The sequence below is a fragment of the Diadema setosum genome, chromosome 15 (genome assembly GCF_964275005.1).
Source record: "Diadema setosum chromosome 15, eeDiaSeto1, whole genome shotgun sequence".
Classification (NCBI taxonomy): Eukaryota; Metazoa; Echinodermata; class Echinoidea; order Diadematoida; family Diadematidae; genus Diadema; species Diadema setosum.
In genome coordinates this window covers 38141990-38157980 of record NC_092699.1, presented here as the reverse complement: position 1 = coordinate 38157980, position 15991 = coordinate 38141990, and the positions used below count along the sequence as shown (strand labels likewise).

The window sequence follows — 15991 nt, the reverse complement described above, 5'->3', positions numbered from 1 at the left end:
TATGAGATGCATACTGCATGTGGAACAACTTGGCATTAATGGCAATATTTTACTAGCTGTGACTTACACCTGGATGTGCACGTGGTAAGGTACACTGTATGGTAGCATGCCATGGGAATTCATGCTAGATAAATCATGGGTAGCCCAATTCAATCACTACCCACCAGGGTACATTAAAAACTGGTGAATAGCATTGGTCAGACTCAGAGACTGTAGACACGTGTCTACATCAAAATGTACATTGTACGCTCATCAGTAACGGTTGACTCAAGTAGACTAAGAGATTCTTTGGCCGTGTGTATACAGCTTTACAACCATGTACGGTACATAGAGATCAGTGATAAAACTATGCCCACTTTGTCACAGCAGGGAGGTGGGGTTTCCTCTCACCTCCCTGGTCACAGGGATTCTTGAATAAATCCAAAGTGGGCCAGCCTTCATACTCCATGAATCCCCACACTACCTGTACAGGTCTTAAAAAAGCTTAGATATTTATGTCCTACCCTGCAATATCTTCGGCAAGTTTTTTTTTTGTTTCATTATTTGATATTTTTTACAGTAATTTATTGTCTATATTCTCTTCATATTTTATGCAACCATGGTTTTGCTCTGAATTTTTGGGGTGTAAATTTTGAAATAATGAGACGGAAGTGTAGGATATTTATTTGCAAAACACCTTGTGTACACTGTTCCACGAAAATAAAGTTGTGCGAAAATAGCAATGCGCCAAAGAAATGAAATAGTAAAAACAACAAGATTTAAGACATTAGATACTGCCAGCACATGATTGCATGCAACTAGAAAATGTAGGAACTGCTGTGAAGGTCTGGCATACTGTATGGGCTGTGACGTATGTGTGGCGACATCATTGGCATAACAACACGCTGATACAGGTACACTGCATGTCCAGTACCTGGAATGCGGAACACTTGGGTTTACATAAAATTGTACGTACAGGGACTCACTGAGTAAAACTTTTTTAAGGTACTCTTTTAGTATTGTGTGTTACGCATTCTTGCTTATTTCATGAAAGAGGAAGAAATACAAATTATCAACACTAGACCTTTGCAACTGCAAAATTAGCACTGGGCAAAAATGTATGATAAGCAGCAATTCATGAAAATATACATGGACATCTCAGCTTGTTCAGTATGTCCTCTCTTGTGACTGTACAGTTACAATTTAGCAGTTACATACACACATTCTATAGATACAGCTGTATGGGAGTAAAACACTGCTTTCATGTGCTGGTACTACATGTGTACTACATGTACACATGTCCCATGACATGCTTTGCACAAACCAGCCTTGCTACTTTATATCCCTGCATACACACTTGTAACCAGCCAAATAAAGTTGCCTGCCATTTAAGCACAGTTTTTGTTCAGAGCATTTGTGCTTGTCATTAGATTGCACTCTGCAACTTTTGTATAATCTCTTTTGTCGTCTAGCGCTCTATTCTAATGCGGTTTTCAAGCATAAAGGTACATAATGCATACTTCTCATGGGGCCAGAATCTGAAGGTCTTGTAGGCATTTCTCTCCCAGCCACTTCCAGAACTGTGTACTCAGGATGATACATTGTTGGATCCACAGACTGTGGTCTCTTCATCAGTATATCATTGGTATGATTAGATGAGGAATTTGGGGAAAGGAAAAGAGTGGAAGTGTGAGAGTATAGAAGGGTTCCTCTGATATCCTCCAAACAGCTTTTGATGTTACAATCTGAACGGGATTATTGCTTTGGTGTTCCCAGATGTCTACAACATCAATTGGGTCACACAAGTGAGTGACAAAAACAAAAAGAAAAGAAAACGCAACTAAGTGAAAGAAAGTAAAGATGAATGAGAGAGAATGAGGGGACACATGTTTTTTGATTAATTGTCAAAATGGCAATTTCCCTGTGATGTATAAATACAACATTGTTATTCTAAAAATCCTCTGTACTGAATGTTGTTTTTGAGCGTTTTTTTTTTTTTCTTTTAGGGGGTGGGGTGGGGGTTGAATGATAGGGGGAGGGGAAAATGGTAAACTGTGTTTTACAGATCTATGAGTTATTGTGTTGTTTTTAAAGTTATGATCCATCCTAATTTTCTCTCATTATCAATTTGCACATACATTGTAGCACTTTTACATTCATGAATGTTTGAGAAGATATTTTGTGTAATAGATTAATAAATTCCAGATTATTGCAATTTATTCTTTTGTACTGGGATTTGTATGAGAAACTAAAATTGTTTGTCGGCCTTTCATTGCATGGTTGAGTAAAGCTTAAAATTTGGTAAACAGGTCCATGATAAATTGTTGTGTCAGACTGATTTATCAAGAAATCCAGGAGGGCATTTCATGAAGCATTTTGTCCGTCAAAGTTGTCGGACAAATTTGCTCTCAGCCAATTAGATGCAAGGACTTTAGTAGCTTGTAACAGTTTGTCAGAAAAATATCCGACCAAAACGCTTCATGAAATGCCCCCCAATTGGTACACTGTAAACTCTGTTGCTCTGTGCAGGATACACATGACTGATTATACCATGGTTGGCATGTTCAGTGATGTGAATCCCTGCATTCTATTCATATTTGCCTTTTCTACCTTTTCTCTTTCAGATCAGAAACAAAGAAGAGCAAAGTTCCCAGAAAAGTTCCTTTTCTCCATCTGGTAAGTATTTTTCTGTTCCTTGGTGAAAATTTTATTTTCTTTTTTTGTGTGGGTTAAATTGTCTTTGTCTTCTGTCTCGTGCTTTGTACACTCAATGAGCTTGAACATTTTTTTTTAAATATATTTCATACTTCTGTGTCAGTAGCTTACAAGTTAATACCTTAATTCAAAATTGTGAATGGAAATCACTTTGGTTTTTGTATTTTGGGGGATTTTTTGTTTTTTTGTTTTTGTTTTTTTGTTATTGTTGTTTTTTTTTTAGGGGAAACTAGTGTGAGGTAGAAGTTTCCCCCTGCCATCACTTGGGTAAATCAGTAATACATTGTATTTGCCGTAGGGATGTATTAAATCAACTTTCGTGTAGTCAGTTCTAATACCACTCACAAATGACATTCAATTTGTAAAGATGATGGCAGTGTATAAAATGAGTGTCCTTTTCTCTCTGAGCTTGGTATATAAGTTATTGACCCTTTTACTTCTGCCAGCAAAATTTATTGTTGCAGTTGAGCCGGAAATGCTTGTAGCGGTACACAATTACATTGAGTCCAAACTATCAAAAGGGCATGTTGAAATCTGTTAAACATTCTTTCATTGAAATAATATCAAAAGGAGTATTCATATGATTTAATCATGTCTATATGTTTACAGCCTTGTATAAATCTGTACATACAGTACATCTGCATCTGTTTTTTATGCCTCCGCCACGAAGTGGTGCCGGAGGCATTATGTTTTCGGGTTGTCCGTCCATCCGTCCGTCCGTCCTTCCGTCCGTCCGTCCGTCCGTCCTTCCGTCCGTCCTTCCGTCCGTCCGTCCTTCCGTCCGTCCGTAATGAATTTTGTGGACAAGGTAACTATCGAAACCTGTTGAGGTATCCTAATGAAACTTGGCATGTATGTGTATTAGGGGTTGAAGTTGTGCCTATCAACTTTTGGGTGCACATGCTCAAGGTCAAAGGTCAAAAGGTCAAGGTCAAATACATAAAATGTCACTATTTCCACCATATCTATTGAATGCCTGAAGATATTTTCTTGAAACTTAGTGTATACATGTATTACCCAATTAAGATTCTCTGGTGAAAGTTTGGGTCATGAGGTCAAAGGTCAAAGGTCAAAAGGTCAAGTAAAAATATTAAAACTTCTTTTTTTTTTCTCCATACCTTGGAAAATTGTTCAAGGTATCTTCATAGAACATAGTATATACATATACTGACTGGAAGTGATTATCTAGAGAATGTAGGGTTCATGGGGTCAAAGGTCAGGGGTCAAAGGTCAAGTGCAACACTTCAAAATTTTACTATTTCCCTCCTATCATGCAATGCCAGCAGGGTTATTTTTTTTACACTTGGTGTATGCATACATGTGTAACCTAATAGAAATTCTCTGGAAAGTTTTTTTTTTTCTTCTTTTTTTGCCTCAAAGGTCAAAAGGTCAAAGATCAAGTGAAAGTGCTGAACTAACTTTTTCCTCCATATCTCGGAAGTGGCTCAAGTTATCTTGAAACTTAGTACATATTATGCATGTTCTACCTGAAAGTGATTATCTTATGAATTTTAGGGTCAAGGGCCAGATGAAAATGGTAACAATTTACTATTTAATTCAGAAATTGCACTTTTTCTCCACACCTGTACCTTTAAAATTACTCAATGCCTAAATGTATGAATGGGTCAAAGTCGAGTTAAAGTCCTTAAATCCCTAGATACATGCTCTCCTATTCATCCAATTAAACCTAGGTCAAGGAAGGTGAACATTCAACACATTTGTGACAAACTTGTCATTTCAATATTTTGCCAATTTTGTGAAAATGTAATCACACATTGTCCACATGTACTATCTAGACCTATTGGGAAAATAATGACTTATGGCGGAGGCATACCAGTCGCCAAGGCGACATTTCTAGTTTAGGTATCAGTTGCTGTGGTATCCTACATGCAACCTTGAAACAAAAATAGAACCTGGAAAAATTCCTAAACTCTTTAAGAGTGGAAAATTCTGAAGGTTAATAGCACAGAAGATTAATTTGTGCATTTCTGTGGTTCTTTAAACTTTCTTGCAATGTGGTATACTACAAGATCTTGCACAATTGCAAGTCATTATTACAATTTGTAGTTGTAGTACACAAGTAAAATATAGAACAGTTGTAACAGTTACTGGTACTCCCTCAGGCATTGAACACATGCTAGTTCTGTGTAGGTAGTTACCATCATTTTGCAGCCAAATTTACTAGTGCATTACATTTCTAAGGTTCTGATGAATTTTGGATGAGGTGGATGAGGTATCAAAAATACTGTATGTAAAATTTGTGGTTGATTGGATATAATGGGTGTGACTGTTGACACTTCAAGTGGAACATTTCCTAAACAGAGACATAAATATTTTGATTTTACTGAAGTGGTATTAAGGAGTTACATAATTGGATTATAAATTTTGTCAATTGGTTGAACTAAACTTTTTCATCAGTGTTTAATAATTGTAGATAACAAGCTAAAAAGTGTGCAGGTGGTTTTAACCCAAGCACTGCACTATAATTCTCACTCAGGCCATGAGCTGGTTTGCTTGGTTTTCCTGGGTATACTTGATATCCCAAAATAATTTGTATGGAAAGGTATTATGTAATATGTCAATGATACTTCCAGGGGGGCCTGAGCTTTTGATCCTTGCAGAAAAATCCTCTGACAAAGATTCTGTTAGGATTGAAGGTTCATGCACATTTATTGTTGTTGAAATGGACCATGCATGCATGCTCTATGCATGAGTTTCTACATGTATGCAGCAGGACCAGCCTGGATATCACTCATGCAGGTGGCATTGGGAGTGCTCATGAAAGAAAGGGGAAAAAATGTCGAAGAGGTTAAACTCTCATCACAATTGTTCCAATCACATGTATTTTTCAGTGGGAAAATAGCCATTCTGTCCTCAACACTTCTGGGTTTTTTGCATGGCAAATACAATTGCCATGGCAGAACAATCACATGCGATATCAATATTGATAGCGAAAGCAAACAAACACAGGTTTAGGCAGGTTGGGTCAGTACGACAAGTTTTCTTGGACGTGCCTTTGATACCTAATTTCAGCTAACAGTAAGTTCACTGATCTCTCTTGAAATCTCAAACTCCTTGATTCTCTGTTAAAATGAGAGGATGTAGCATCTCATGTCCTCTATATCATGTATTGTTTCTCCCCTGTTTGATGTGACACAGTACCGCTATGCCACTCTCCTGGACTGGCTGTTGTTGGTGTTGGGTGCCCTTGGTGCTCTGGCTCAGGGATCTGGATGGCCCATCCTTTACCTCTTCCTGGGAATCATGCTGGACGACTTCATCATGTTTGATACAGCCAACATCACTGCAGCAACAGACAGTGAAAACCTGACTGGGTTTTACACCACAAGGACGTTGTTGCAGGCAGTGCAGCCTGCTAATGAGGAAGTCATAGTTGTGTCGTCTGAATTTGAACACGGTGTTGAGGAGTCGTGTATACGATTTGCTCTGGTGGGACTTGCCGTCATGATCTCGTCATATATCCAGGTATTAAGTTTGTACCAGTCTCTGTAGTTTCAGTGAAAACCATTGTTTTAAGAGGAAGAATCTTGTATGGTATACAAGTGTTTTGTGTGTGTCCATGTCTAGTGTCTGTGTGTGGCTAATGTCTGTCTGCCTATCTATCTGTGTTAGTTTAATATACGTGTATTGACATTCCCATACTGTTTTATATCCTGTGTTCTGAATTATGCAAACTTGCAGTTAGTGAATCTAAAACTGGCAGCATAATGTGCCCCCTCAGGGTACCCACATGCATACAGTAGGTAAATACACGCGGTGGGACTTGGTAAAGCATTTATGAGTCATTTAGAGAAATAATGTACAGTTGTATTGTCCAAACCATACAGCTGCAATTTTTTATTGTTATCCCTTTACAGGAATGGGAAATAATAGTTAAGTTTTGACTTAAATTTCTCAAATTTTCATCTCACATTTGAATTACCAGGACTTTCAAAAAACAACAACAAAAAACAGTGGAAAATGATTGTATCTCAGAAACTCTTTTTTTTTTTCTCATTATATTAGTTATATCCACAATTTCATTGTTGTTATAAAGATTTTTTTAAAATACTTTTTCCATTTATGCTGCATTAAGCGGTCTATTAGCCATTTTTAGCAACACCTGAAATATCAACTACTTTTAATTGTAATTTCTAGTATTCCAGTTGAATGCAGCCTACATCGCAGGAATAACTGCTCTTGTTTCATTACAATAACTGGTCCATACGTATACGTTTCTACTGAGTGAATTTTAATAAAAAGTTGAAAGAAAAAATAGATTGACAGTTGGTAGACTATCTTATTAATGGTCACCGATTTGGCCAACCCTGTTATGATCTTTGATGGTAAACTGACCATAGGGCAGTGGACATGATGGTAAACTGACCATAGGGCAGTGGACAAAGGTTGAGGTTTGTTTACTGTCTGTGTCATTCTGCTATTGACACAACTTCCCATGTCTCACACACTTATGTGTTGGCATTCACTGGGATGGCAATGCTTGCTTTAGAGATTAAAATCTGCCCACACATGGACGAATTCCATCACACTTATTGCAGTCAAATTGTAAGGCATGTAAAGTGACAAATACAATACAGTCTACCTCATCAATTACATGGGTGCATTCAAAATACCTGAAGGCAGCTGTATTTCAGTCTCCATGCAAATAATACCATTTTTTACCCATGATGTATCATGTGGTTTTAAGAAAGAAGTGAGCACAATAAAACATTTTACATTTTATGTGGTATATGAATGATACTTGAAATACCATTCATTGCCCATCCTACATGTACATGTAGTGCACACTGTATGTTTCTCAAATTGATTTGACTTCTATTGTTGAGTGATGTAAAAGGCCATTTAACAAATGAAGGATATCAGATCCTCATTTGCCGTGAGAATTTTGAGCTCAGTTATATGACTATGGGGCATCTTTTCTCATATTATGATTGTTACACTGTATGTACAATTGTAACTATATGGATGTGTAATCTTGATACAGGTTACAGAGTAAAGCATGAGTATATCTTCATTGCTTTCATTTGTGGCTTTCAATTAAATTTCTTTTTCTTTTGAAACTTCAGACGGCATCGTTTGGATTGACTGGGGAGCGGCAGACAAATCGTCTGAGGAAAGCTTTCTTTCATGCTATTCTACACCAGGAGATCAGCTGGTTTGATTTCCATCAAACAGGGGAACTTACATCAAAGCTATCAGAGTAAGTCTACTCAGAGGAAGTCTATATCAAACCATTCAAAAAAAAATTGAAATGATAACTTTTTATATAGTTTATAATCCTTGCTGTTTGACAAGGAAAAATGCCTCATCAAATGTATTTCTGTCCAGTAATTTCACTGCTTTTCATTCAGGAAAACTCAAATTAGATAGTTATACGCGGTAAATGAAGAAATCATGTACAGCCATGTCTTTTCCACTGTAATGACTAAATATTTCATCATGAAAACTTTAATAACTCTTAGACAGATCATCAAATTGTCTTGAAAATGATATTCATAGAGCATTTGTTGAATATCACCGAGGCATGCACACAGACTCACACACATTGGAAGCAAATCCCAGATATTACTTCCATTTCAGCAGTATTAATCATGCTTCATGGCCTTCTGCTATAATCTATCTCCCTGGAGGAAAGTATACAATATTCTTGTTAAATAGGAAGTGAAACAGAAGCTGTTAAAGCAAGGTGCTTTCTTCATTTCACAGGTATTGAAACGTATCCGAGGTATCCATGTCTTTGCCAACATTCAAAACGATAAAAACGTCATTAGTTCAGAGTTAAAAAGCCATTCACAAACTCAGGTTTCCTCCAAAGCTGTGTGAGGGCAGGCCACAAAAAATAAATAAATATATATATATATATATATATATATATATATATATATATATGAATTTTAGGTGTGTTTAAAACTAGTGTTTGCATCTATTATGTACTGCTAAAAATTTAAATTGACAAGAAAGCTTTACAATTTCACTGCTTCAAATCTCAGGATATGTTTAAAGCTGAATTTGATGAAGTCATCATGATACAACTGTACATACATAGTGTATATTTTACATGAGTGTGTGTCTAAGTTGTATGTGTGTCTATGTCTATCTATGGCTGTCATCCAGATATGTTTTTCTTATACTGTAAAACGAGGAATTTTCGCGTGCATTTTAATTTCGCGAATTTCGCGAGCGCCAAAATTCGCAAAATTAAAATGCACGCGAAAGTTTTTGTCTACACTACATGCATTGAACGCCAGTGGCAATTAGCGAAAATTTCATGCCACGAAAAAGGCTGTCGGCTCCAATTCGCGAAAATTTCATGCCGCGAATATATCATGTTTTACAGTATACATTTTATATTACATGTGTGCACACAAGTGGTATTTACCTCAACAAGCAGCCTGACTGTTACATGCAGTCTCATACACTAATACCTAGAGACATACAACTGTATTTACATTTTCCTCTTCATTTGAAAAGAATTCACATTTAATCTTACACGTAGTCTCATAGAATGTGAAAAAAAAACACCTCAGTATCCCTTGAATATTGGGAGTATTTTACTTTTCTCAACAGGCAGCATTTTTTGGTGCTTTTTAGAGAAAATTTGGGCATATGAATGTGACACACATTACAATAAAAAGTAGCACAATATGTGTACATCATGTCACTGTGACTGTATGGTTTAACCTGTTGAGGACGGTGTGATTTTGCTACAACACGCATTTCTCATAGACACTTGCCGGAGTGTACTCTGGACTCGTCGTCAACGGGTTAAAGGACTTCATAAAAAATTTGTCCATTGGACACTTTTTCACTGACTGTAAAAAATTACATGATCTCCTCAACCTTTAACCCTAAAAGGGCCGGGGGAGGGGGGGGGGGGGGTGTGGGGCGGAATCCGCTCTCCCTCGACGTTTCGCGCTATAATTCTGTAACACGAGAAGGCCTCGTCGCGAGGCTTCTTGACTTTATTTGTTCAAGTCTCGCGCAACTTTTGAGACAAAATTTGCAACGTCCACGCATACTTTTGCGAAGCCACGCCCATTTTTGTAACAGAATGTAGCCCCAAAATGGGCGCAATTTTGTGATTTTGTGTACATTTCCTATGGAAAACAGTGCTCTGTCATGAAAGTCATAAAAACCTGATTATTTTTACAATTAATCACTTTCATTTATCAATTTTGTGCTAAATATGGTAGAAAAGTGGTCAGTGACAATTTCCAATGAAAAAAACAAAGAAAAAACAAAAGTTGAAAAACAAAGATGTTGTACATAAGAAATTCTGAAAACAGTAAAATACATAAGAATTGAAATGAGTTTTGGAACTTTTTGTGATGTACAAATTATGACCAGCAGGAACCCAATTTAAAATGCATTCATACACAGCTACAGCCGTCATACTGTAGGGTTGATTTCTGTGTTATTGCTTGTGAGTGTGCTAATCTGAGAATGTGTTTACGGCATATTTATTGTGTACAGCAGTACACAAGATTATCCTACCATAACTGTGTGGGTGCACTACCGTACATTCCTTGTGTTAAGCGAGAAGAAACTCATTACTATGTAAATGTAGTGAAGCATATCAGAGTTTTAGTAGTCTGCAGAGATTGCACGTGATTGATGCCAAGGCTTAACTCTGGTTATTTTTCTCCAATCGATTTTTAACAGTAGAATTCATATTTTGCAGGAGACTTACAATTGTATTATGGCATTGATAGAGTGCAGAGAACAACTATAGGTCCTTCAACCTTACACTTCAGGTATGAAAAGTCGTGACCTGGCAGAATATGTGCTTTAAATAGGTTGTCAATGAGGTGTTGTCAGTGGAAACTAAATATTGTTGACACCTTGACCTGTACATTTGATGATTTTGATGCAAATTTGAACATCGTTCCATCCAGATGCAATGTACATAATCTTTGGGAAAGAAGTGATCAATGTGTTTTACTTGATAAGAACTCTAAATCTTTTGATGTTCAATCCCATTGAACAGTAGCCTGAATGCAAAGACCATTTCTAGTTGTGGAATGACACTTACTCCAAAGAGTTCCCCTGGAAGGAAACACTTCCCAGAGTTATTGGTTCTAACAACTCCCCTCTGGGTCACGAGGGTGAAAGCCAGCAACCCTAATCCTTTCCTTGGTCTTTCTCCTACATTGGTTCAGTTCATTGAAGTGTTGAAAAAAAAAAAATGGGAGTTTTGAGCCCGCGATCAATGACTGTAACAGAAAAAAAAGGTATACTACTAGGCCATACACTGGTTTTAATTCTGTCATTCCTGAACGCTTCTGTGCAGTGTTGGTTTAAAACAATATACGGAAAAAAAACAAAAAAAAAAAAACACCCTCATCCAAGGAAGCTATGGTACATTTCTTTGGTGTAGTAAGGTGTGTTGTACATGTTGTTCTTATCTGAATCTGGCAAAAGTTCATGTTCTTCTAGATAGCTACTGTAGCTAAATAACTATAAGTCTGTGTGTAGTCAATCTCTATTAAAAGTGTGGAGTTCAAGTGTGTGACTCCATCAATTTTCAAGAAGATTTTGAGGATAGAAATAGATGTACTGTAAGTATGTACACTGTACACAATTTGTAAACTGCCATTTTATGAAATCACATGATATGTAAAAGTTGTAGAAGAAGGACTCAACACCCTGAAGTGCTACCTGAAGTGCTACTTGACATAAAACTATCGAATAAGAAAGAGCTCCTGCAGTTTAGTTTATGGTGGTGTTAAAGTGAGGTGGTATACAAATATCGACTGCTGCAGAGGGAGATGGTAAAACTATTTGCACCAAGGTGATGTCTCAACAGTGCTATGTCCCGAGACGAAGTCGAGGGACATGGCACTGTTGAGACATCACCGAGGTCAAATAGTTTTACCATGGCCCGAAAGAAAGCAGTCGATATTTGTTTTATATCCCTCTCGAGCATTTTACTAGAGTAATGACGGTTCCCTTTTGGAAAAGTGTGCAGGTTTCGTGAACGATAAATCTAACGTTAGGCCGTAGCAGTGCAGCAGCAGTGCGTGCGTGGAGCGCGTATGAGTACCGAACGATCACGACACCGCTACGCTGTTGTTGATTCCTACACACGAGCTACACTACAGCGTGCATAACTCCGAAATATCGAGGAGGTCCAGGACTACGTTAGATTTAAGAAGTAGGCCTAAAGCGGCTTCGTTACCCAGATCATCTTCAAAGTCGGTATAATTCGTACCTGATATGGCGTCCTCCTGCGATCATTCTTTTGTTACTTGAAGCAGTCACTTTGTCAATTGGGCTGAATGCATTGATCACACGTCCACTAACGTTACACACACCCACGACATCGCACCACAGCTTTCTGTAATGCTGTCGCACACCGCGCGCTCCGCGTCTCTCTAGCTAGCTCTTAGCGCTAGCTAGCTAGCTACAGGACTGTCGCTCTAAAGTATCGCTACTACGCGCACTGCGTACATTCTTAAGTGAGAAATGTAGATATCGATCACACGATCACGATTGGGTGCAAATCGTGGATTCCCAAAAGTACTATATCACGCTGGCTAGTAACCAATTGCACCGCATCCAGCTGCTCGTAGCTAGCTAGTAAAACTACACCATGTTCATGCTCTGTACAATCCTATGGCAAGAAGCTTTACATGAGGGATATAAAAATTGCTATTTCATTTGAAACTACCAGTGGCTACAATATACCATATATCAAAGAATGTAATGTGTCTCATGATATCCAGATCATGTAGAGGGAGCTGCACATATAATACAATGTATATCAGTTTCATTTTACATTTATGTACTATTGTGGTGCAAGACACCCCAATAATTCTACATTGAACTATTTTGAACTATTTCATGTTTGCCATACTGCATACTGTTCGTCCCATATTTTTCCAACACATTTGTACCTCTTCAATTTCAGCAACTGGAGATTTTAACCATGAGAAATTGTTCACATTATAGAGTGATATGTCCATTCAAGTAGATACAATGTAGATCATGAAGACAGAAATATGGTATACAAATACCAATCTTTGTAAAGTAATCTGATTTAGGAATTGTCTTTCCGTGAGCTGATATTTATCAATCCTATTCTAACAAGGTTTAACCTTGAATCCAGTACTACAACTGTATTTGCCTGTATACAGTAAGAAAATACCTGCAGAAATATCAGCTTACTAGCTTGCTGAGAGGAACACACTGGTCACCAGAAATTAATCCTCAACATGTGTCTTGTAGTCATAGCTTTGTGGAGGAAATTAATGGCACAAACAGGTACACTTTTATCTTTAAACAGATGGGGGGAAACATGTGATGTCTTTTATTGCATGCCTGAAAGTGAAAGTCTGCTTTTATGATTAGGGTAGGGTTCATCTCACATTATAGTAGTTACCATGTACACACTTGTGTATAGAATAAAAGTCATAGTTGAAATAATGGTTAAAAAATGTATTCCCAAGGATTTTTATAAATTTTTCATTCTTTTTGTCTTTGTGACATGAGTCTCTGATGAATGTATGGAAGACATTAGGGGGCTATTGAGTGATGAAATATTAACTTTGCACTGAGACATTCAATGTTTTTTTTTCCTCATCTCATTGTATTTTCTGTGTACAGTGACATAGAAAAGGTGAAGTCTGGGTATGGTGAGAATGTAGGCATCTTTCTTCAGTTTCTAGGACAAATCATTGCAGGTGAGTTTGTCTATCCACTTCTTTTGGCTTTCTTATCTACACAGCACCTAAAATAATATACTCGCTATCCGATTGGTTGATTGCTCATCATGTGACATGCTGTTAATTAGTGTCATTGCACACTGTCGCTGTTGAGCGGTGCGATTGAGTGGTGCAATTGAGCAGTTTACATCTGTGTACATCATGCTTAAAAATGTATGGTAGACAGCCAAGGTGTTGTCTGCTCACCTGAATCTCTAAAAACAAAGAACGAAATCTGGTTACTCACAAACATGGATGCTCTCGATTCATTTATAGAGCATCACTTGCGTTCAAAGTATTGAATGTTACTATATATACAGTAAGTACTGTAGAGTATCACAAGGTTAATACTGTACAACTACAGTTTTGTAAAAGCTATGAAGTAGAATGATGTACCACAACCTATGGCATAGAGTGATGCCTAGACCTGTGTTGTTGATAATCTTCAGAGATTAGAAATTGCACAAAGTTACAAAATGTACTTTAGTTGATATCTGTTATGCAAGATACGTTTGTAGATTCTTGAAGTAGAAACTCATTGTGCTATGACTTGTACACTGTATAGAGTGCTATGCATGTTTGCAGTCAGGTCCTACAGGAGTAACTACCAGGTATCCCATACAGTGTACATGTACAAAAGTAGGTACGGTATGGTGTATAGAAGTACTACAAGTATTTCTGTGCAGTGATGTGTGTTAGCCTTGCTCAGATAGGGCCTCCCTCGACCTGACAGATAAATGGCTATCAGGCCTCAGAAATACCAGCACAATTTCAGCCTTTTATAACCTATTCATTTTGCCAGGATAGCTCAGCGAGTGTGTGTACACAGTACATGTAAATTATCCATGCTGCACAAACAACATGGTAAACTTCACACACCCATGTACAAATGCAGATAAAAGCTGGTTTTATCAAGTACCGGTAGGCCATTTACGGGTTTATGATAATTCACATGTGTCCTTTTTCATGATAACAACTTTGAATGGATGAATTTGTGAGGAATGACAGAAATGATTTCATAAGTGGTGCCCAATTGAAATAGAGTGTTTTTTTACACATTGTAGGTGATATGGCCTTTTTTACGATCAGTGGTGTAACTTTTGTACTCGGAGGGTCAAAATTTCAAACAAAATATTTTTTCATTATTCTGTTTGATTCCTGTTTAAAAGTATTCAAATTTTTGAAAAAATAACATTTCAGACCTTAAAGCTGAAGGGTTATTGGTGTAATTTAAGGAAAACCCTGGCACCTGAAGTAAATCTAAGCAAAATTTTGCTTTCATGAATTGCACCATATTGACAAAACTCTGTAGTCAAACTTCACCATGCAAAGTTTATATGGTTGACAACAATATATAGTTTGTGAATCAAAACTATTTGGGGGTTGAATATAAAGTGAATTTAAAAAAAATACATGAGATTTATAAATTTTTGGTAAAAAATACCAATTGACATGTAATTTTTAAGATTTTAACTATTTATTGGAGGGCAGGCCAGGTCAAACTCTTACTGTAACAAGTCTTTAAGAAGGGCTACCTTCCTATGTAGGTTAAATGAAATTCCAATCATTTCTTTAAAACTTGGATTTTTCACACATGGATGTTTCGGAGGTGACAGTTAACATATTAGAATGTTTCGGAGGTGACATTAATATTAACACTCACCTTTTTTGAGAATAAGTGACAATAACACAAAACTTCTTCTTTTTATCAATGTTTTTAATAATTATAACTCGAGAACAAGAAATTAACTCCTGTTTCAAGCAGATAAACCACACAGAACAAGTGTTTTTTTACACTTCATTAATTAGCATGGGTACCGGTAGTTTGCCTTCCATTTGGACGGAGGATGTAAGCTAAATATTGTAATCTGAAGAAACATGGCATTCCATTTTCTACCTTAAATTGAGATGAGGGTGTGAGATCATTTTAGTAATGTTTCTTTGCTCTCAGAACATTTTATTCCACAACACCAGAGAAGAATCACTTCGTTTCGGAGGTGACATTCAATGTTAACATTGTGTTGAAATATTCATTTACAGGAAGAATATGATGGGCATAAGCTAGATATTGTAACCTGAAGAAACATGTCATTCCATTTTCTACCTTAAATTGAAATGAGGGTGTAAGATCATTTTAGTAATGTTTCTTTGCTCTCAGAACATTTTATTCCACAACACCAGGGAATAATAACTTTGTTTCGGAGGTGACATTCAATGTTAACATTGTGTTCAAGTATTCATACAGTATGTCCCCCCAAAAAATTTGCAGTTAGACTTTTGCATTGATAGCACCCAATATGATTAAATCAGCTAAATTCTACTTTGGGGTCTTAAATTATAACATCTGAGCTCTACTTTGCAGAAAGCCCCATATGCAGTCAATTTTGTTAAGTGGTCTCAAAGAAATGTGGATTGTTATAAAGGATGTCAGGAGTCTGATTCTTCCAAGTTTAGCACTTGGATGCTCTTGGAACTGCATATTAATATGTAAACACAATATACAGAACTTGGAGGGAAGGGATTCCTGACATGCTCTATAAAAATCCTCAATTCTCTTTGACCTCCGAAACAAA

At 37.1% G+C, this 15991-nt stretch overlaps 1 protein-coding gene across 1 annotated transcript in view; it reads left to right on the top strand.

The window, feature by feature from the left end:
• LOC140239339 (ATP-dependent translocase ABCB1-like) overlaps positions 1 to 15991 on the top strand; it is an 87025-nt gene that overhangs the window by 44321 nt on the left and 26713 nt on the right. Inside the window, exons 2-5 of the mRNA XM_072319218.1 lie at positions 2604 to 2655; positions 5854 to 6180; positions 7782 to 7915; positions 13321 to 13397. Coding sequence (XP_072175319.1) covers positions 2604 to 2655; positions 5854 to 6180; positions 7782 to 7915; positions 13321 to 13397 — 590 coding nt within the window. The remainder of the gene's footprint in view (positions 1 to 2603; positions 2656 to 5853; positions 6181 to 7781; positions 7916 to 13320; positions 13398 to 15991) is intronic.